Genomic DNA, 24078 nt, shown 5'->3' with positions numbered 1-24078 from the left:
AACATACAAGTGCACGCTTCTCTAAACTGTTTCTTCTTTTTCACATTACACTTTTCCTATATAACAGATACGTACCAGTCTAGAGGTAGCATAGAGAGAGGCGAAGAGGAAATGTAGGGAGGTTAGCCAGATATTAGATAAAAGTAGCATAAGAGGGCTAATTGGGGGGGGGGGGGGCAGTTACCTGTTTTTAAGTTCACATACTATGTGACGCCTGCATATGAAAAGACGTGACACATCAACTGCCATAGCCATGAGTGGTGCTGGCTAACACTTCCAGGGCTCGATAAGCAAGAGGACAGGAAGACAGCTGCCACTGTACCTCAATTGGTAGAGCATTGCACGCTTAATGCAGAAGGTATGCATTCCAACTCCCACCGTCAGCAAGTTGTCTTTCCGTCCACTCTTATTTAACTTCTTACTTATTATAGTTCGATATTTCAATCAAAAGAACAGTTCATTTCTCCTATGCTTTCCTTGGCTTCACTATCTGTTGGCTTCAAGAGGATGCATCTCAACAAGCATAGCAGGACTACTTGTGGTAATCTGCACAAAGTCATGCACGTGGCTCAGTACGAAAAAACAAAAAACAAAAGGTTTATTCCATTGAGCTTAGAAACAAGCAGGCAGTGGAGCCACATATGTACATGCGCCGAAATGTGATCGTCTAGTGGCCAATGTGGCCTCCTTAGAAGGACAATGTGTCCTTGAGCAGTTTCCGCATGGTGCTGCCCATCGTTGGGTTGTTACAGGGGCCGGATGTCTGGTAGCCCACCTGCATGTGCAACAGGGAAGCACTTCAGATCCAATGGGAGTCTTCATCATCATCATCACCCTACTGCACTTTTTTTTTCCCTCGAAAATCAGCGCTAAAGCAAACAGACAAAAGGAACAAACACACAGACATACACAAAACTCTAGCGCTGACTGATCATTTGAACTCAACGGGGATTATTTATATGTCTGAATAGTCAGGAGTGTGTGGATTCACCAGAAAATAAATGACTATTCTACAAGTGAGCAACAAAGCTTGTCAATGCATTGCTATGCACATACATGCTTGCTTACTACCCAGTCAGTCTATTTCAGCAGTAGTCTACCTGTTGCTACAGATAGATAAAAGTCATAGCGTGTACCTCTCTATCCCATGGTAAAATTAAAAAGAGGTCGACTGTGCGTCCATAGCAGAATGATGGCAGGTTTCTTTGCAACGGTCATTGTCTGGCACTTCCTTGACTTATCAACTGAAGTCATGAGAAAGTACTGTTGCTGGTATGACATCACGAAACTGTGTTTGTAGTAAAAGAAATCATCGATAGGTGTACCTGCAGTGGTGCTGCACATTTGTGCGTGAGTGTCTTTTAGGACTAGTGTCTTTGCACCAGTGCCTGTTAATGCGTTAGCACTAGGAATGTCGAAGTGGAAAAATGTGCATGTGTGTACAGTGGAACCCTGTTCATTTGTCTTTCACCGGACCTGGGGAAAAAAAAAATGTAACAGCTAGGACAACGCAGCAGTGAGGAAAGCTCCACAAATGAATGAAAACAAGTGTCGTTTTCACTTGAGGCCATTTATTTCTACAAAGTTGCCTTTCAAGGCTCAAAAAGATAGAGAATTGAGGCCTGCCATTTTTTCGCTCTCTGGACAGCGCCATGCGTTCCTCAATCACCTGAAAGGTCGCATTGCTCTCAGCGTCGGTTTAAATTGTGATGTACCTGTGCAGCAGGTCCAGAGCCGCACCGGCTTCTGCAATGCTTGGATCTGTTAAATCCCCAGAATCTTCTGGCTTGTGCTCGTCGTCATCATCGCAGGGACGGGCGTTGTCACTTGTGTCCGAGTTTGTAACGATCTTGACAATGCTCTGGCACTCTGACGTTACGACGACAGCATCCACGGCGACACCGTTCTTGTACGAGACTTTGATGGTACACGGTGTATCTATTGCCTCACTGAGCTCTTGGTCACTAGTGACTGTTCCCGACTTTACAGGCTCTTCGGCTTGCACCATGGTCATTTAAACCTCCCCGTCCATGTGGAAGCCACACCTCATGAAGCAGTGTCGTGCAGTTGATGTGCTCACTGTAGTCCATGCTGTAGTGATGTAGTGCATCGCGTCAAGTGTGGACATAGTTGCAGGCTGCTGTCCACGATTAATACGTGCCAGATAGTGCTTCCCGATACACTTCCCACAGGAGTGCTTTAATTTCTTTATGATGCCAGCTTCAAATGGCTGCAAATGGATTGTTAAATTCGGTGGAAGAAACACAAGCTTGATCTTCCGAAGAAATGGCAGATCTCTTGTGTGGGCTGCACAGTTGCCAATAAAAAGGAGAACACTCCTGCACTGCGAACCCATCTTACTGTTGAAGTACCGAAGAAATTCTTCGAACAAAGAACGAGTCATCCACTGTTGTCATCCACTGTTGCTTTTGTAATGGCATGGCAGTAGACAAGTGTCCTTCAAGCACTGTTGGTTGCGATACATTCTTATCACCCATGGCTTTAGCTTGTCCGAACCGTCAATATTAAAACAAAGGAGCATGGTAAACTGGTTTTTGCTGCATTTGCCTCTGTGGCATGCTCCACCCTTCAGGCTTAGCGGCTTTGATAGCTGTGCCTGAAAGAAGAGGCTGGTTTTGTCGGCACCATATATGTTGCGAGACTCATATACAATTTATAGAGGAACGTGTGACCTTCCAATCATCTGCTGTGTCCAAGGTAGCACTCGCTGCTTCTGTGCTGACTGCCCTATAAGCAATGCCGTGCCTCTTTTGGAAATGGTCAACCCAGTCACGCTGCAAAGTCTATGATGCCCAGCCTGTCGGCTATTTCCACGGCCTTCTCACATAAAATACTGCTTAAATGTCGCTTATCACTGCACTGTCAGTTTACTGCTGAAAAATACACCAACAGATGTGCGACAAGTCCCAGAGGTACAGAAACGCAAAAGGAAACAATAGATGAACAACTCATTGGCTTGTTCAAAGTACCCATCTTCAACTCATATAGCATGCTCACTTTAAACAAACTGTTAAATCTCTATTTGGGTTAGTTGGTGAAACAGATCTACCAATAAGGTACCAGTGCCAGGTTCAATCACCGAACAGGGTAATTTTTTTCTTTAACTGTAAAACTTTCTGGGCTACCCGTATGGGTTTTCTTTGTAGCTGATAGGTACTTTCAAGTGGAGGCTGACTTTTCCTTGCATGAAATCCCTCCACCTTGTGAAGTGATGCAGAACTCATTCGCTTATTCAACAGCGGATAATGGCCGGAGCTGCTGGCAACAAAACGCTCTTGCTTTGGAAAGCACCCCCCGGGTGGGGCCTTACCTTGAAGTGGTACGGCTGGACGTCAGGATAGCGGGTGTCGAAGACAAGCTCCAGGTCAGGCTCACTGGGCACTCGGGGCAGGTACTGGTGTCGGTTGATGGAGGCTGCTACAGCCACTACCTTCTCGGCCAGCTGCTCACCCAGGTTGGCGCGCTGCCGCTGCCGCTCTGCAAATTGAATTGAACTTTATTGGTGGCAGTACTGTCATGGTAGTAGTGACGGTGAATAATGCAGCCGCAATACTGTGAACGACAAAACTTTTTATTGGGTGAACTTGTGCCCACAAAAGCAAGTTACACTCAAAGCACAGCGATAGCGGTGAACACGGTCGGTGATTGTCGAAATTTGATCTGCCAGTCAAGCGCATCGGCTTTTATACTTGAGCCATCGAAGGTTCCAGAGTAATCGCTGGTGCCCGCGTGTCTTCCAGAAAGCCCTACACAATCCACATTGCACATGCAGTCAGATTACGCAAATTTCGGTGATAACAGACAGCAGAAAGAACCATCGATAACATTCGAGAAACCTCTGGTACATGCAGGCACGTCCCGCCCTGGGCGATAATATTTGTTAGACGGTGAAAAGCGGTCACTCGAAAAAGATAAACAAGTACTCGTGTCAATACTCTCAGCTAGCTGCTCATTTAGGCAAGCATGCTGCCAATCTGCAAATTGAATTGAATTTTATTTCCGACAATGCTGCAGGAGGCCAGGCTGCTCAAACAGTTTCAAGTGATCTGGTTATTTCAGGCACATGCCAATGCATACAAATTGCAATGCAGCTTTTGTCTGCTGATGACACTGTGTACGCATAAATTTCAATCAGAATCAGTTTCATTGTGATGATTAGAAAGATTACAAGATGTTAATATACAGAAGGAGGTCCCGAAGTCAAAGACTGCAATGGGACATCATTTACAAAGTAATCGTAATAAAAAACACATTACGGCAGTTTCAACAAATCATTAGCATGGAAGAATTACAGGTTTTAGTACGAATAGCATGACTGAAGAATTACAAGTGCGTAAAGGTCATATAAAAAAGCACTGTAACATAATCTTGTTGACAGCTAATAAAGTAACAGCGTAAGTGAAGTGACTTACACAGCATAATTTGCGAACTCGAATATATATGTATGGCGAGGACATCAAACAGAAACCTAATGGTATGAGAATGAAAATGGAATGAAGGCACCCTGAAAAAATGGTTGAGTACGAGCTAGGCATCAGTATATGACAGAATGCTTTCTTTTATTTGTTTCTTGAATTCATGAATTTTAAGTGTTCTTATATCTAATGGTAGTGTGTTCCAGAATGCGATAGATGAAAAATGGCCGCTCTGCTTGCCATAATTAGTATGTATTTTTGGTAAAATCAAGTTCCTATTTATTGCAAACTTGGTAATATTAGTACTTATTGGAGAAGACTGTGGTATCAAGCTATTGCATTGTGTGTAATTGATTTGACAGAACAAAAAGGTACCAAGGTTATATGTAATGAGTTGTGTTACTGAAAGAATGTGATTAGTTCATAAAAGATGACGCATTGTGGTTATATGTGCTAAATGTAATTATCCTAATAGCCTGATTCTGTAGGATTTGCAATTAGTTTAAATAGGTTACGTAAGTGTTTCCCCAGCAATTAACATAGTAGTTAATGTGGGAATGAATAAATGAAAAGTATAATGATAGTAATATTTGATGGTTAAATATGTTTTGTGCCTTTAGAAGTACCCTGATCCTATAGGTAATCTTCTGTTTTACTTTGGTTATTTGTTCAATAAATTTAAGGTTTCTATCTACTTCTATACCAAGATAATTACAAGAAAAAGTTCCAGGGATGGGACTAGTGCCAAGAAAAATAGGAGGAATTGAGTGAAGTGTTCATTGGCGGGAAGTGAATACAACAAATTTTGTTTTCGGCAGATTTACCTGTAGCTGGTTAGTATGGCACCACTCCAGCAGGCTGTGTAAATGAACATTAAGGTTGGTTACTAAAGTTGTGAGACATTTATTGGAGTTAATGATAGTAGTATCATCTGCATAAAGTATACATGTCGAAGAAGAGAGGCAGTTAGGTTAGCTTTCATTAGCTATCATTGACATATAATAAAAATAAAAGTGGACCCAATATAGAACCCTGGGGCCTGCCAGTGTTAGTGAACATGGTTTTAGAATGAATGCCTGAAATAGTTACTACCTGCATTCTGTGTGTTAAGTAATTTTGTAGTAACAAAGGCGCTGGGCCGGTAATTCCTAATACTTCAAGCTTACGAAATAAGATGTGATGGTTTATTTTCTCAAACGTTTTGCTTAAGTCTACAAATACTGAAGCTGCATAATTGCCTTCATCGATAGTGAGTTTTAGTTGATCGGTTAGCGCAACAAGAGCAAGTTCGTTTGACTAACCTGAGCGAAAGCCATATTGGAATGGTGAGAGAATGCTAAATCTTGTAAGGTAATTAGTTAAGTGTTTTTCTAAAAACTTTTCAATTACCTTGGTAAAGGAAGGCAGTACACAGATGGGGCAATAATTGGAAATTAAATTAATGAACAAATTATGGAAGTACTCAACATTGCATCAAATTGAAGTGACGGACGAAACATATTCATAGCACACACAATCCCTCCCATTTCAGCACCAAGTATTGTCAAAGCACCAGAAAACAGAAGCCCTGCAGTGTTTTTAAAAGGCCAGTGGCTCAGTAGCTTCCAGGGGTTCCTTCACAGTTGCCGAAAGATAATTTGAGCTCGGGGGAGGGGGGGTGGTCGGCTATAAACAGTTAGTCCAAAATAATGAATTCACTAGAAAATAATTTTGTTTAATCCACAAGTGACAAGAAAAGCGCGTCAATGTACATGCAAGCGTATGGGCAAGTGCATGTACGCTTGCATGCAACCTGGTCAGTCTGCATTTCAACCATTACCATGCTGTCCCTACAGATAGACCAAAGTACGGTCAATGCGTATGCTAAACCTTTATCCCCTGGGAACTTAAACAGAGGTCTATTCAGCTCCAAAAGTCGAAAGATTATGGGCTTCTTTGCAACAGTGATTGTCCCACACCTCGCTTTGCTATTGTGGCCCTTATCAGTACCAACATTGAGGGTGGGCTCAATGTCAATTGAAATGGCGTGATAATTATGAGCAGCAAAATACTGTAACTGCAGACAATGAAGTCACTCAAGCTTATGCCTCTAGTTACCGTATTTACTCGAATCTAGGCTGGCCCTGATTTGAAGCCACCCCCTAATATGCTGAAAAGAGAGAGAGAGAGAGAGAACCTTGAATGTAGGCCGAACAAAAAAGCAAGGGCAGCGTTCACAAAATACAAACAGCATTTATTGAATATGAACACGCTGAGCTCATTCTATGTTGCTATCTTCCTTATCGCAAGTGTATCATATCTTCCTGCAAGCTTGAGCCATGGCTTCGCGAGATAAACATACTGGGCAGAAGTAGTGACACGTTGGCATGATAATTGTTGGAGGGTTTCCATATTAAAAAAAAAGGCACGCACTGCATTAGCAATACGTAGTTTTATCTTCTCGGAAATGAGGTCCAACTGTTCGACACAATAGCGCGACTTTATTAATGTGACTGCTGCACGCATGGGGCGCTTGCTGTGTTCCTCCTTACTGCCCCCTACTCCATCTAAGCACTAATATCAGCTCACCTAGCTATGTACCCTTTATCAAAATAATCGGTTTGCAAAGTAATCGGTTTATAAAGTAGCATTTCCAAAGCATGAAATAATCCTGTGGCTCATTTGGTGAAGATGGTGGGATCTACCTCACGCACCAACTTGCCCAGAAACAAGTTCGATTGATCTGCTTAGTCTTCCTTGCCTAACCTGCTGAGCACTGCCTCGGTCCTGCTCAATACACGACAGGCAAGGTGCCCCTTCCCCAACACTACCTGAAAACTGCGTGTAGACTGTTTTGCGGGGTTATTAGAATGGTGGCCGTAATGGGTTGTTAGCGCAGGTATCTTTGTAACTTTACCAATGAATGTACGGCATTCTCTTTAGTAACATTCGAGAAAAAAAAAAAAAAAAAAAGAAAAGAAAAACTACCGAGAAGTTTGTCAGAGGCTGTCAGAGCTTTGTAGTTTCCAAGCAGCTCACTTAGGGAATTCAAAATTGCGAAAACTGCAGCAGGAACGGCATTTCATCGGTGTATGCAGTAGAACTGCACCGGCAGTACCGCGCTAACTCACGCTCTTATTGAACTGTGCGTTTGGTGACTTTGTTGACTAGTGTACACATTTCCATAAATAAATTTGCAATTACTCTTCTTGGGGCGACTTTGACTGCACTTATTCGGCGATGTCACATGTATTCATCGGCAGAAAGATCACTACGACATGTGCAGACATCTCACCATGCAGTTTTGTTTAAGATATAAGTCTGTACTAACAATGTGTGCCTATTTTTGAGGTAGAGAATCAGTACTGTGGCAAGGGCAGGAAAAAAAAAATTATTGAGACATCGCATTACTTAACAAAACCAAGCGGCTAGTTAACACGAGCTCCACTTCGCGTAATTGGGGTTCATCGCATTTGTGGACCGGGCTGTCCCAAACACCGGTAACATCGTGTACATGTCCGCTCAAATAGAGGCCAGCGTCTTTCCTGCAGCTGTCACCATAGAAGAAGCTGTCTGGCACCTGAAAAAAGGAGAAATTGCAGCTGCGAACTTCAGCCGTCCTTGCTGCAAAGGGTTGTCGTCTGCTATTGCTCCCGAGCGCACTTTTGGAAGTGCCCGCTAGGTGACTATCAGTGGCGGATCTATAGGCATTGCACTATGCCAGATAGAGCGCATGCTATTCTCCGGTTTCGGAGGCCATGCTCACTTTTCCTTGGTTGACAAAACACTCCAGGAGACGCCTTTCTTTTTCGGTCAGCACTATCGTCATAATAACTTGGTACGGGATCCCCCCTCCTTATTTTTGAACCTTTGGTTGCCATTCTGCATGTGCTGTGTCCACAGAGCAAGTGCATCTCGAAGACGTCGCATCTTTGTGTGTGGCTTCGCATTTGTGTGCTTTGTGTAACCTCCTGCGCCTTCATGAGACCCAAGTGGTATGAAGAAACGTGGTTCGTTTCTTTGATGTTCATGGCAATCTTTGTTGACAGAGATCACCGACACGGTGGCGCTCTTGGCAACTGTATACGGAGACGACGTCTCTCTAGCGAAAATCCAAGCAAATCTGATCGCCTCCAAGCATAGTATGAGGCAGGGCATTATTAGAGATTATCAAGCTTGAAATGATTTTAGCTTCCGTTGTCGGTGACCTTCAAGTGACCTTGAGCCAAAAGCCAGAGCCATTATCCGGGAAAGTTGTGAGAACAAAACGAGATCATTTTGTACAGGATCGTATTGCATGCGTTAGTCACTCCCAAACACGTTACAAAAAATTTTGCTTCAGAGTTCTTCCTGATGTTTGTTCATAATATCACTCAAGCTGCAAGTTCTAGTACGCTGAGTTTTATTTGTAGTTTCTAATAGTGACATTCAAAAGGCAGATACAGGGCACCATACACTTCAATTCTGGGAATTGGAATTTGTTGTGGATCTACTGCACTCGCCGAGCTGCTGTGTAGTGTGGCGCTGGACGCGTCTGGAAGTGCTGCTTTGCCCTCTATGTGCAATGCTCGCGCAGCTGCGGCATGGCCTGGCGCCAGAAGCGTCTGATGCACTGCTTTGCCTTCATGAAGGAAGGAAAAAGTTGGGAAAGAGCCTTACGTCAAGCAGCCAGCCTTGGCAAGCGAACGCTCTGTGAAGCCAGCCCTTTGCTCAGTGGCAGCCCAACACGTGTCCTTTTGTGTCAAGATCACGGAGCTAGAATGAAGATTTGCCGAGACATTTGGTCGCGCCTCCTTCAGGCATTTTTCTCCTTCTAGCTGGGCAGAGTGCTCGGTTTCCCTGGCGTCTTTCGCTACCTGTCGTGTTGCCTTCAGACGGTTTTTGTCTAGCTGGGCAGAGTCCATAGGGACCAGTGCACAGTATGGCATGGTGCGGTGGGGTGTGCCGTTGCGAACATGCACTACACTCATTTTAAGATTGTGGCTAGTATAATTTCCAACCAATCTTCTTTGCAGGTTGCCATTTCATGCTTACATCTACGCTTGATTATGGGAGAGCCAGTTTCTTTTAAGCCGCATCCAAAGCCTAAGAAATTTCATCTTTTCAGCTTCGAGTTTCTGTGAGGTCCGGAAAATCAGTTGGCAACTGTATCACGCTTTTTCTTCTCCTACTCGACATCTTTTCTGAGCACTGCCTATCCATCACCATGCAACTTTACCAATCCGCCCAACTTGTCAAACTGTACAAGCAAATTAGGCGTTTCATGGTAAAATTAATTTACTGTCACTGCGCACAAAATCGAGAAATTGTTGGTATGATGGCCAAAGATGGGGAGACAAAGGAATACTGTGCATACCTTGCTCGTTGGGCAAGGTGATGACGTTGATGCGGATGCTCCACACCTCCCAGGGGATGTTCTCCGTGGGTAGGAGCCAATGGGTGCGCTTCTTCTGGAAGAACTCCAGCCAGATCTGCAGGACAGTCACCAGGAGAAGCAGTCATGCAGGAAATGAGACAAGCTAACAGCCCTTGTCACATAAAAAAAAATTGCCAGCCACATGATATGCTTTCTGTCCGATTACGGCATATATTGAAGAACGGATAAAAATGCTGAGCTTTGCCTTGAGGCTGTGTTCCGATGCCAAAGTGGACACTTGAAATATTTTGTGGCAGAACAGTAACCAATGTTCCGGGAGGTCTTCTCAAGATTTGATTGCGCCCAACACTGCTTAAAGGGGTCCTGAACCACTCCTTAGGCTTGGTGAAAAGACACAGTCTGCAGGTAGCATGCGCTGCTGTGAACATTTTGGCAAAATTTTGCAGTCGTGTGCAGCACTTGAAAAAGTGGAGTGCAAAGTCACCTTTTTCTCAAACACTCTCTTTCCAACAGAAGCCTTCTCCTCACTTTTTCCTGGCTGCTATATTTCATCATATAGCAGATTCCCATATGTGGCTGCTATTGGCCAATAGCTGACATCAATCAAGAAGTGTGTTTGGGTCCGTGCGCTTCTTAGTAAAGCTACTGTGTATATTTATTGACACAGTTTATTGAACAGGCTAAATTAAGCGAAAATCTTCATTTCGAATTTCAATAGGAATTAGTATGTACTTCTAGAAGTATGGCTAATGTACTATCACCGTCTATCGTCTGCAGACACTCAGCTGTGCCTGCCTGCATAGGAACGAAGCTTCGGCAACACTGCTTGCCAGTGTCGTAGCCGTTGGGTCTCGCTAATATCTATTAATTCTGAGCGTTCAACTAGCCTCGAACCATGCGAAACTTAAGGTCAGACCGGACGTACTTTCCAGCGTGCGCTCACTCCTGGCCACTCCTAACTAGATGCCTTCGCAGACTGTCCTTCGTATTAAGCTATTGCGCAAAATACGCAATCTGGATGTGGCTACTATCAATTGGTCAATCTGGTGCAGGACAAAGCTACTCTGCACCACATAGCACCACTAGACTGGAGCACATAAGAGCGAGCTTGAGTGCTGTTGTCCACATAAGTAGCCACTACAGTTGCATGTAGCTGCATCTGCAGCGTAGTGTAGAAACTGCGGGTGCTGCAGGGAGGCGCGGCAAGCATGCTACAATTGGTATCTGTGGGTGACACGACTCGAAGCCCGAGCTCCGACAGGTCGTCTGCTTCCCGAGTTGCACACCCTCAAGGTGCGTTACCATTGGGGTAGAAGCTCGTTAGGTTGAGAATCCTTTCAATGAGAGTCTGAAGTGTGGCATCCATGGCTTAGCTTATGTGCGCATTTCCGACGCACTCGCTTGAGCAAACATGAAGATGAAGTTTGTTTGACCCTCGGAAATTGCGTGATTGTTATAGAGATAAGTGCGAAATGACATGTGCTACTCATGTCACTCGGTGCGAGAATAGCTGTACGTAGCCACCTAGAACGCTGTAGCATGGACTCAAGCGTAAGCTCAGGCATAGCCCCTAGTTTGGCAAGTCGTAGGCACCAAAGTTGGAAGCAGTGGCCTCTATGTGAACATCCAAAATCAGATTTGAACTGTGCAGTACGGTGACGTTCAGTATGCGGAGCATTGTAGGCACATGCCGCTCCGCTGTAGCCTTCGCATTGCAAGGGATTGAAGAAGGACTGGGAGCACCATGAAGGGGATCACAGGCGATCTTTGATTTCCAATAACTACGCTTCTGCATTGAAGTACAATGGAATCTCGATAAACAGAAATAGGTTAATTAAATGAAACTGCCTCTTAAATGGAACACCAGCCTCACAGTTGGTTGGTTTTGTATTCACATAGTTGTATTCAGCTTTGTCTCTCAGTAAATGGAACTCCTGATAAACAGAACCAATTTCCCTGGTCCCCTGAGCTTTCGTTTAAAGAGAGTCCACTGTACGTTTTGCAGCAAAGTATCTCTGAAATAGTCTGTTTTAACGTCAAATGCATTTCTTGACATCGATAAAAAGTGGTTCAGGACCCCTTTAAGGCTAAGTGCAACGAAATTTTTTGAGCTAAATTGGTTACAAAGGAGTAGCATACTTGATTTTATTTAACCGCCTTAATCACCGCCTTTAAATAGCACCAAGGCAGAGACACGGTGGTTAGCGAACATGACACAAATCCAGGACCATGGCCTCCGAGATTTTAAGTGTGCTGTGGGTGCTGCCAAATCTTGGAGGTCATAATGAGAGGTCACACTGCCTCTAAAGATTAAAAATACTTAAAGGAAGGGGGAAAAAAAATGTCACACAACCAAATGTAAAATGAAGCTAAAAGAGCTTTGCAGCTGACGAAAAATCCTTCCTGGTCCAAGGAATGAACCTGGCATTAATGCCTTTCCAGGGCAGTTGCTCCACTGACTCAGCTGATTAGCAGGCTAGCAGACGCTATGGTAAATGCAAATTATTCGGCACAACTTGATGCGCAGAAACATCGAACAAGCAAATAAGTCGCTGCATTCAAGTAGTGATGCCAGCTTTTCCCCTTTCATGAAATTTCCTTGCCCTTGCACATTTCTGTAGAACTTATTTGGGCATATTCAATATCACAAAGCGAGAGTGGCATCTGGATGGATTTTATATCGCTATAAATCTCATATTCACTCTGCCAAAGAGAGCAAGTAAGAAAGGCCAGTGCCCTCAAGAATTTTACTGCAATTGGCAGCCTACGTTAACACTTTCTGTGTTGGCCCTAAACTTGCCTGAAGCAGCACCACAACTGCAACTCACCTGGCCAGTGCGTGGACCATCATGGCTGCGCAGGCGGTCGCTGAAGGCGGTCACGTCGCGACACACCGCCTCGTTCAGCTCGTCCGAGGCACAGCGCACCTGGGCATAGCCAGCAAAAAGATGTCCGCTCAACAAGAAGGCCCCGCAAAGGAAGACTGAACCTGTCCCAACAGCTCCTTGCCAGTTACACATGTCAAAAATCTTTCATATCTAAGACAAATGCGATGAAATGCCACATTAGCATGGAAACAAGATTATTTCCATACTCTGTCTCATAACTAGCATGAAACTTTGAGGAAACTACACAAGTAGCCCAATCGTGGAAACCTCACCCTGCATTTTGCAGCGTAGTTGCGTTGGATTTGTAAAGCCTTCTATGGAATACCATATTCACTCAAATGTAATGCAAATTTTCCCCCAAGATTTTTGTTGCTTAAGTCGAACCTCGCAATAGAGTCAAATAACAGCAAAACTCACCATATTCTAAATCCCTATGAAAAACACAATGTAGCTTACATTAAGTACAAAAGAAAATTGGGCTACGTTTTCTTGAGCATCGATGACTCCTGCTCAGCTGGCATCTTGTTTGGACATCAAAGCATCCTGCATCATATTTTACTTTGACGCTGTCTTTGCAAAGTTGTCATCTTTGATGGCTTGGTCAGTAAACAGTGCTGTTCACTTAGCCACCTACTTTGCCATATACAGAAAGTATTGGGACACAGCGTTTGTTTCCACAAACCAAAAGATGCCATTTCCACTGTGCTCGTGGGTGGTGGCATGGTTACGGTGCTTCAGTATGCTGAAGCTTCTCATGCTTGAACTCCGTTCATTCGCGACGTTATGGTGACAATGCAAGTTTGGCATGACCCCAACTTTAAGAAACAAGCAATTTTGATGGATGAAGAGGCGGGAAATTCTGCTGCAGCTTGACATCAATGAGCTGCCAATTCGCGGATGGTGGGGCCAGTGGGAGGCCCTCTTTAAAGTAAGGCCGATCGGAAGGGCTTCCGTGGATCTCGTCGAGGCATGGTTTACTGGATGAAATGGTCTCACAGTCTTTAAGTTCTCAATTTCAAACGAGCTCAATGGCACTGGTGACGACTTGATCTGGAAGTTGGATAAGAACAAAGAAAGCAACACCTCCTTCTCCTCAGATGAGTTAAGAGAACTTGTTTCCAAATACAACCAAAGTCACTTACAACAAAATTCAAGTGCCAAGAAAATCCCATTGTTAAATCCGGTAATTGTTATAACCAGGCTGCACGAAGAAAGCAGAAGGGATAAACACCCAAATATTCTAACTACACAGAAAGACGTACAGTCGAACCCACTTATAGCACTGCCTGTTTTAACAATACAGTGGAACCCCGTTCATACGTTTTTCACCGGACCGAGGAAAAAAGAATGTAACAGCCGGGAAAACGCAACAGTGAGGAAAGCTTCGAAAATGAATGAAAAAAGTGCAGCTTCAACTATAGACAATTTATTTCCACAGAGTGCGCTTAGAACTTAAAAAGAAATCTAGAATGGTGGCTTGCCGTTTCTTTTGCTCGCTAGAAATCACCACACGTTTCTCAATAGCCTGGAAGGCCGCATTGCTGTCAGCGTCGCTGTGAGGTGCGACGTACCTGCGGAGGAGGTCCAGAGCCACGACGGCTTCTCCAAAGCTAGGATTTGGCAACTCCCCGGCATCATGCGGCTCGTGCTCCTCGTCGTCACCGCGCCACGGCAATGTCAACGGACGAAGGAATATCCGCGGGAAATGTTGCCCTCTTTGGCGTAATCATGCTAACGTGCTAACGATTGTTTAGTATTGCTGCGGAGCGCACACGTCCGAGCAGCCCGGTTGCGTGCAGCGCGGCGTGGTTTCACGAGAAATGTAAACAAGAGAGGAGAGCTGGTCCGATAGGCGGAGCAACGCCAACATCCGGCTTCCCTTTAGCTACAGCTTCGCAAAGAGTGACGTCAGGGCCTCTCCCGAGTTTCCTTCCTCCGTGAGTTGAGCCGTCCAACAAACCATGCGGTGACCGTAATCATAGGGATGATAGTGAGAGCATTTTTCACGAATGGCCACCTAGTGGCGGCCTCTCGAACTGGCGCGCGGCTTTTTGCAGCCAGTTCCATAGCCAAGCCCGGCCAAGCCCGGTCAAAACTCGTCAAAAGCCAAAATGGCGGTTGGAGCGCGTTGCCTACTTTAGCCCAGGCGGGTTCGGGTTGCGACGCATCATGTGGGAACGTTTCACAGCTACTACGTAACAGCGGGGTTCCTTATACATTGGATCCTATGGAAGCTATGCCGGGACCGGATGAAAGCGACGTAGCAGCCGGGAAAACGCAGCAGGGAGGAACGTAACAGCGGGGTTCTACTGTACTTGTATGTAACATTGAGACGCTGAAGCACCGTGAACACTTGTGCGCCTACTATGGTAAAATAAATCACTTACTACAGTGTTCACATGCCACATTATTGGCTATACCAATGAAATGTGGCTACTGGGTGTCTGCGGCAAAAAAATAAAAGGAACACGAAATCCAGAAAAAGAAAGAAAAAGGAAGAAAATGCGAGTGCTCACACAAGAGTTTAATGTGCCGCATTGTACTAAGCAGTTTGTTTTGCCATAGAACACATACAAAAGTTGATGCATCGGTTGCTCATTGTTATATAAAATACATTGTTAAAACCGGTTATTGCTACAAGCGGGTTCAACTGTAGTGATTCCTTGAATAAAGGTACAGTAAAACCTCGTTAAATCGCACCCACTTAAACAGTAGTTTCGTTTTAGAAGTAGTAAAGTCAAATCCCTGACTCAGCGGCCATTGAACATAATGTGTTTTGTATCCGCATAAACCGTACCATCTTATTGCGTACACATTGGTTAAAACGTAGCATTTCCACTTTTCTTTGTGCAAACACGGCGGTGCGTCGTTTCCATCGGGCGGCCCTGCAGAACAACAAGCCTCAGACATCGGAACAATGGCCTCCAAGCGCCCTGTGCGTTTGCGCGTGAAGCCAGATCAACATCAACATCATTTCGATGCCGTGCCAGAGAGTGTTGTGGCGTCGTGCAAGCGAGGACTCGCGTCACGCCGAAGCTCGGATAAAAAAGACGCCGAGTGCTCAGCATAGAACAAAAATTAGACATCGTCCGTGCTATCGAACGTGACATGAAGAAGTCGGCACTGGCACGTGACAGAGATCTGCTGTTGACTACAGTGTGTGGCATTTGGAATGCGAAGAAGTTGCTCGGCAGCGCTGCTGCGATGTGAAGAGATGTCAGCTACGAGGTGGTTCGACTTTTCGCCATTGTTGCCTCAGTTGTTGCCGAAGTGTCGACTAGCGACAGTGATGAGCACAACACGGAAAGCGACAGCACGGGCGATTCAGACGACAGTGGCAGAAGCTGCGCGTTATGCGCAGCCTCATGAATGCAATCGTCGCGACGAGAACAGGGGCGCGATAATGTTAATTATTCCAAACGAAAAGTATTCCGAACTCCGGCACCCGGCAATGAAAAAGCCGCACTACTAAGCGCGTGCACGGAGAATACATAACGCCAACGAGGAATCTGCCATGCGAGTGTTTGCCGAGAAGAGGGGGCTGGCTGAAAAGCTGGCACACAGCTTCAGTAACTTTGAGGCCACTGTCGTCGTCGTGCTAGGCCGCCGCGGCATCAAATGAAAATAACACTTTTGTCGCGCGAAGTGAATAAATACTGCATGTTTTTTTCCCCTTTCATCGCACTCTCTCCGAGTTCCGTTTACGACAAGTAAGTGGGCGAGCTCATGCTATTTCAGTTTAACAGTACTACTGTTTAGTACGTACTTTTTCCGAGCTCCGGCCAACTACGGTTTAACGAGGTTTCACTGTACCATCTCTTTAGCCGTTCATCTCGTGTTACACTCAAGTTTTTTTTCTGTCAAGTTACAATTAAGTAACTACGGTAACTACTTCTTTAAAATAACAGTCGCACTACATTCGAGCAAATACATTAACTACTGCATTCAACAATCCTTACATGCTGAGGAGCTCAACAGATGTTGAGGATCTCGTCTACTTGATACTGCATCAAAGTCTCTGCTTCTGTACGTGAGCACATCGAACAATCTGGAGAGCTGAGCTTCCAAAATACAACTGGACACTCTTTACAACTTTTAGGTTTTTCTCTTCGGTCGACTGTCATCACGTTTAATACTCGGAATTACGTTCAAAAAGCTGGCATATGTTATAGGCTCATTCGTAGCACCGGTGTTATGCGACATCTACTTAGCACCAGATGACATGCGTATAAAGGCTAGGAACGCCGATTCGAAGTCATCAGTATTTTTAGATATGTTGACTACTACCTAGTATTATTGCCCACCCCATGTATGACTGACTGCAAAAATGTCATCGAGATTATTACTAACATTTTTGCTTAAAAATCATGTAATCACAATACAAGCACAATAACTGCATAAAATTCCTAGACCTCAAGCTAATTTTTACCAATGACCACGTGTGCTGGATGGATAACCTCCGCACAAAGGAGAACCTTTTTCCTTATGACAGTGTGCATACTAAGCTTGTCAGATCACAATGTATCACAATGACTGCTGTAAATGATTCACTAACGGAAAGTTGTTGCCGCACCACCTCAGAAAGTATAAGCAATCCAGTTGAGCATGTAGCCACTGCTGGATTTCCCACAGTTCTAGTCACAGCCGCGTGCAAGTCAGTCTTGCAGAATTTCAAGACGAGAGACCCACGTCAGAAATTGGAAAACGACAAATGACAACCTCAGGTTATTCCCTACATCCATAGGGTTTTACACAATATTAAAGGTAGCTAACAGGTATGACGCCCGAGTCGTTTTTTCTGCCACATGTAGGTTAGCACAAATTTGTCCTTTGCTAGCCAAGAAAAAGCGGGAATCTTGTACGAAGCATGTTCACTGATACACTGATTGTGCAATGCCAGTGGTGTACAAAGTTCTGCTAAGTTGGGGCTGAATGTACAATGGTCAGATGGAACACTGATTCAATGTGAGAGCGCATGTACATGACCTTAAAGTAAACAACCAATTCGGAGGACAGCTCACTGTAACCGATGTGGGTGAACACAACACTTAGATAAGACCACGTTCTTAAAACATGAAAAAACAAAACGAGAAATAACAGAAGCAGTGCACATTAAGAAAGCTGGTCATATCTGTGTGAGCACCCCTAGTGCCAACATCACAGATAAAGAAGTGCAGTTTCTGAATGGTCATTTTTGAAGCCTATTCTTTGCCTGATAATGTGCATGCATGTATTTAAGTTTATGCGACATTTTTTAAAGTAAAGTAGCTGGAAGTCGACGCCTGTCTACATCGTTCTGTTTCTTCATCTCCTGTTTATTTTGCAATAAACAAAGTGAGTCACAAATGGTGGGGGACAAAAAATTAAGGGGAGAGGCTCCTCGAAACAACTTTTTTTTTTTATTATTTGTACCAGAGACTTCAAAATTCAGCCAATTAGAGAGTTTTTTATGCAGATTTCAAATATGCAATTAGTTTTTGAAATTCTGTAAGTTGGTGTTACAACTTCACGACAGAGTTCTGGCACAACGAGGGTGCACATTCTTACTCGGCTTTCCTTTCAGTTGTCGCAGGGAGAAAACAAACAAGCACGAGAGAAAGAAATCCAGAACCAGGCCAGCAATACTCACGTATGTAAAGTCGACGAAGTCGCATGTGACATCTTCAAATCCAACAGTGCCCACAGAGTAGCTGCCTTCCCTCTTGTAGTGGAACTGCAAATGGGCAATAATTGAGAACGAATGCTGCTTCACATGAAAGAGGCAACCTCAAGACATGGCAGCAGTTCCACACTGAATCTGTATTTACATGCAGTACTTGTCAGTTAATTTGACTCCAGTTAAATAGAATGTTTGGACCTGCTGAAGGTCCCGGCCAGCGCCCAAACATTTCTATAAGCCCACTTATTTCGATACTAAAATTGGCCTTTGCTGGGTAATTCAAGCTTGACTCATTGGCACGCCTGACCCGAATAGCGACTCCAGTAGCGCCACTTTTAGCGGTGTCGGTCTTGGTCGAGCTTATAAGGGTGCAGTTAATGCGTTGAACATATTTCATCCAAGTTGAAGACGGCTACTTTCAGCCTGCCCTAGGAAGATTTTCAAGCAGAAAATGTAGTTCACAATGAGCGATTACAGTATTTACCCGATTCTAACCCGAGACATTTTTTTCCCCGGATGAAATTGGTATGAAAATAGCTTCAGTGCAATCTGATATAAAACCACAACCACGTTCGCGATGCTTTCAACAGCCTACCGTTAGCGCCAGCCTAGCCGGCGTCATCGCCATTACCATCTCAAGATGGCAACAGAAGTATATTTCATGTAGCGTGAGACAATGATGTGCCACTTTTCCAATTACGAAAGCTCTTTCAAAAGATCAAACTATTTTACATGCTAAGCTAGCGACAAGTCCTGTCATGCTGCAGGATGAATAAGTGAAGTGGCTAGTCTAGGCATGTCCAACCATCCCATTGGTGATTGTAGTGCAGTCGTTTCATAAACGTAGAATAACAAATGCGAGATAGACCGTCTGAAGGATATCTTGTGGTTCATAGACAGCGATAAAGTGCTGCCCGACAGTGATGATGATGTACAACAGGCATAAATTAAATTTCTTTTCAAATTTGCTGGTTTCATATTTTTCTCATTGCCAGAATCACAGGCATGCTACATTTCTCTAGCTTAGAAATTGTGTGCGCACTCAATTTCTACCTTGTTAAGGAACTTGAATGCCATTTCTATTTTAGTTTTCTATTTTGAACACGCAGAAGGTGGGTGTGTATTCAATTTGGGGGGGCATGTTAGAATTGAGCAAATACTGCCAAATGAATCAGTGGCACGTTTCAGCATTATCTGCTGCTTCTTGCGCAATTTAACCAACCAGATAACCCAATCACTTTGGCGGTCTCGTCAGGGTCGAATTCACAGAAGTCGACTGTATTGTATATCTGTGAAGCCTTACAATCGAGGTCATGAACTCACCACCATGAGGTGTTGAGGGCAGCGCTTTTACAGAGACGGCAAACAAGTCAGGAGAGAAAATTTGTGTGGCAACACAAATGACTGTGCCTTGCTTTCTGAGGCCTGAGTTGGCGCTGTCTAAGGGCAAGACATACAGGAGCAAATGTTCATAACAGGGCGAGAGCTTGCCTGCCACAGAAAAATATCTGGAGTCGACATGGCATACACTGACGGAATGCGACTATATCTGGGATGTGAGGACAATTTTAGGGAACATCCACCTTCCAGAAGCGCTGAGGCTCGAACCTGATCGGAGCATTTACTGGTCATCCGTTGAGATAAGCAAGAGATGTTTAGTGTCGGAGATAAAAAAACAAGGAGGATAGAGAAGGGGGTGGCATTGCCGCAGATTTAGGTAAGTTTACAAGATAAAGCAGAAAAAGAAATTAAATTATAGGGTTTTAAGTGCCAAAACCACTTTCTGATTATGAGGCATGCCGTAGTGGAGGACTCCAGAGATTTTGACCACCTGGGGTTCTTTAACATGCACCTAAATCTAAGTACACGCGTGTTTTCGCATTTCGCCAAGATAAAGCAGAGATAGCCAGAGTGCTAGACTACGATATAGTAACATGTAAGTAGCTCATGAAGTCTAGGTGACTATTTGCAACCACCACGATTTAAGGAGAATGCCACCAGAAATCATCATCGTGCAAGCAGCTCGGTAAGATCTTGGTACTTCAGCGCCTCACAGCAGTGTTTACGCAAGAGAGACAGAGAGGTTTCAAAGGCAGCTCGAGATGATGGCCTAGGTAAAAACCCAACGTGCCACTACAGATGATTAGGGTGAAAGATAGAAAAACAATAGCTTGGTGCTCAGTGATGTACATTATTGTTTATGCATGTGTGCGTGGTCATGAAAATGTTTGAGTAGGAATTACAGCAGCAAACAAATGTCACATTTTCTTTTGTGTAAAACTGGGAAAGAGTGGGAGTGAAATATGAGAAACGTTAATCGAGGTATATGGAGAGAATGGCATGAAAAAACAGAAAAAAAAAACAGTGGTGCACAAATAGATTAACAGTTTGCTCAAAGGAAAGGAAACAAATTCGCGCTCCTCAGACCTTGGCTCCAGATGCCTTCCTCCTTTACCCAAAAATCAAAGACGTTTTGAAAGAAAGATATTCTGACGACACTGAAGATGTTAAGGCGAGAGCTCCAAGATTGCTTCCAAAAGTGGAGTAAGTGCTGGCACAGCTTTCCAAGGGGAGCACATTGAAGGTGAACACTGCAGTATTCAGCAGTAAGGTACACAGCACATTTTCAAGTTTTAGTCATCAGTCCTTGCGTGCCTTGCACATTTATGCATGGCACTGCAAGTTACGCTGTCAAAAGCAACAAATATTTCAATGATTTGCGGGGCAAGAAGCATTTAAGTGAAGTGTTCAACATCAGAAATTCTGAAATGTTTGAACAAGCCCACAGATAATGACAATGAATTGTAGCTATGCTCTTTGCATAGCCTGACATGTACTGGGGCCAACTGGTGGCATTGTGGCACCACAAGGGCAGATGCAGACGTCTTCTGAGCATGGTCAGACCATTTGATTCCTGGTTACCATGGTTTCCAGAATTTAACTTATCCTCTCTTTCTTGCAGAGGTCTATGGTACAAACTGCTGGGGATCTCATCAAAAGCAAGGTCCCAGCATTGGCACACATGCAGGCGAGGGCACGCTCACCTTTCCCAGCGTACGGTGGAAGAGAAGTGTGTGGAAGATGCCAGAGACAGCCTCCTGGACCTGGCGCCCTTCCAGGCACTGCAAACACCATACCCAAGAATCCTTGTTAACTCTTTTATGAACACACATTATTTTTGTAATAAAACTGAATGTCTTCTTCAGGCATCCATTTCATTGTTCGAATTGAAAACTTAGTTTCGCCTAATTTCTTGCATCTTCAGAATCGTGCAATGCATAGAGCTGCAGAACAGATTGTGAAATTGAAATTCTCCGTTGAGCTCGGTCAAGTAACAGAATGTGAACTCCACGCAAGGACTCTCTACAGGAACTGTTTCATGTCCAACATAGTAGGAAAGCACCTTTCCAGGAACCTAAAAAAATGTAGCTGATGCAAACCATTTCAAAGAAGAATTAAAGAAGTGAACCCACTACATGACAACGTACAGACAGTTAGAGCAAATGCCCGGCCTTTCAATTGATTTTACTGAAACCCATACTCTTGAAATTGTAGCAAAGGTCTGATAAGAAGTGTTTCGAGATGTTATGCTAAACATTTGAAATACCCTTATTTTCATTAGTGCTTATGCTTTTGCTTTACTATTTTGACATGCACAATTGTACACACAATGCAGTGAGAGAGAGAGAGATAGAGAAAAATTCTGTTTCACATGGTGCAATTTCACACATGTGATGGCACTAGTGCAGCAGATGAGTTGTTGGCTTTTTTTGTATTCATGTTTTTTTTAAGGCTCAGCCGTGCTAAACCTCCATGTGAAAGCACTCATGTGATATGAATGGAGAAACGATAACAGCAAGTCAAACATGTCACTATGCGCCTTGTTCTCAGATAATTATATAATACACAAGTATGAAATAACTCCATGGAAATATCTTCTAATTTGTTATCTTTTGTTTTTAACAGGGCAGACTAAGTCAACTGAGGTTAGTAATACTGAGTCTTCGCAAACACTAAAATGCTGCCACACTGAGTTTTACAGCCAGGGCATGCTTAGCAATCATGATGTCAAGCAGTCGTGTCACAATTTCAAGCGATTACACGTAAGAGACGTTCTACTTTGTTTCTTACTGTCCACATTTTATTAAGGCTTCACATATTTGATTAAGTACTTACTGGTTACATTGCTGCGTGCCTGAGGTAGCTGTTGTGTGCACTTATACACTAGCTTGTTGCTGTTCCAAATGTGCCCCACTTGGCTACATGGTTGCACATGGATTTCTGACAGATAAAGGGCACTGCTTGCTAATAATTGAGCAACAATGAATGCTTGATTGATGTACGATTACTTCAGCAGTGTTATCTGTTTGCCCCCCGGCTATACCATTAACCTCTCGCATGTAGGGCAGACAGCAGCAAATCGAAGGCTACTCAACCCTTGTTTGTATCTCTGTCACCTTTCAACTACAAGGCACACACGCTACATGTGGAGTAATTGCAATGTGCAGTGCCATAGAGGTTCCACAGTAAATGATAAAATCTGGAGTGGGCTACTACAAAAATAATTCACACACTTATCACTACACGAATTGCAGCTGCCGTATTTTTTCTAAATCAGTCAGTTAGCCATGTGGCGTTGTACGGCAGCACATATCATCTGCTGCCAATCAACCTATGAACAGGCCTGCATTGCGATGTGCGGGTCCCCCCCCCCCCCCCCCCCCCCCCTTTCCTCCTGCTGGGAACGTTTTTATACATCCCATTTTCCGAAAACAAGCAAGACGAGCCAAACCACACACCAGCCCACAATCAGCTGGGGCATTTCGATGACGTAGGAAACCGTTGGGCTAGTTTGGCTTGCGATCCTGAACACTGTTTTCGGTATTCTCAATATGCGATCGCTTTCGGCGACACATTCACGTGACTAGTGCAGGACGCGCCAGTTTCTACACTTGACATCGTAATCCTAATAACACGATACATGCTAGGAACACAGCCCTCCGTAGACGCGCCGACGCTAATCGCGCGAAAGCGTCTGCCTGCGACTGCGTCGCCGAAGCCCTGCGTGTGGTATGGAGCCGAACCACGAGGGTGTTAGTGGCAACAAAACAACGGCGCGCGACATACACAACACAACATACAACGGCGCGCGTGAGCACGCTCAATTAAGCACAAGGGATCGAGCTTTCCATTTTTTAAAGTCCTCAGCGCAACTAGATGAACGCAGTGCTTACCTGAAATAATAGTCGCGATTATTTGAACTGTGCACACAGCAAAGACACTTTCAACGGGCTGCATTGGGGCTGCCTTCATCGTGCCTCCTTTCTTTAGGTCGTGGTAAAAGCAGCGAGCACTTTCGTTTCTAGAGCGATTATGAACGGAGTAGCCCAGACCCAAGCTTTTCTCAACGGTGCTACGAACGTGCACGAGGAACCAACTTCCGAAGCCCGAACGATTGCAGGAGCTCAAAACGGGGCATCTGTCAGCGAGGACGACGTAACAAAGAACTGCGAGAACAGCTGATCGCTCAGCGGGCTACACATATGCTTACCAACTCGAAAACCTCGGATCTTGCATTCATGTCTCCCTCATTACAATGCAGGCAAGGAAAGGCGCCTCAACGTTCAATCCGGGACGATATTTTCCAACGCTGCTTTTGCGGTTAGCACAAAGGGCACAACAATCGCCACTCACGAGTACACACAAACTGCTGCTGGCTCGCGTTGTCTGCAAACTCTG

General features: G+C 44.4%; 1 protein-coding gene across 1 annotated transcript; it reads right to left on the bottom strand.

Moving 5' to 3' along the window:
- Positions 1-569: 569 nt before the first annotated feature.
- Positions 570-24078, bottom strand: Atg101 (autophagy-related protein 101). The gene is made up of 7 exons (XM_050168185.3): positions 23891-24078; positions 21384-21461; positions 18310-18393; positions 12621-12719; positions 9772-9886; positions 3332-3498; positions 570-775 (listed from the first exon to the last, which is right to left on the bottom strand). The coding sequence occupies exons 1-7, from the start codon at positions 23918-23920 to the stop codon at positions 689-691; spliced, it is 660 nt and encodes a 219-aa protein (XP_050024142.1). The 5' UTR covers positions 23921-24078; the 3' UTR covers positions 570-688.

Source organism: Dermacentor andersoni, chromosome 11, assembly GCF_023375885.2.
Source record: "Dermacentor andersoni chromosome 11, qqDerAnde1_hic_scaffold, whole genome shotgun sequence".
NCBI lineage: Eukaryota > Metazoa > Arthropoda > Arachnida > Ixodida > Ixodidae > Dermacentor > Dermacentor andersoni.
Note: the sequence above shows the minus strand (reverse complement) of the source record. Positions and strands in the feature narration are given on the sequence as shown.

Coding starts and splice junctions, on each gene's coding strand:
- Atg101 (XM_050168185.3), bottom strand. CDS start 23,920: ATGAATGCAAGATCCGAGGTTTTCGAGTTG. Junction 18,394..21,383: donor TCCACCGTACGCTGGGAAAG/GTGAGCGTGCCC, acceptor GCCCATTTGCAG/TTCCACTACAAGAGGGAAGG. Junction 776..3,331: donor TCCAGCCGTACCACTTCAAG/GTAAGGCCCCAC, acceptor TTGCACATGCAG/GTGGGCTACCAGACATCCGG.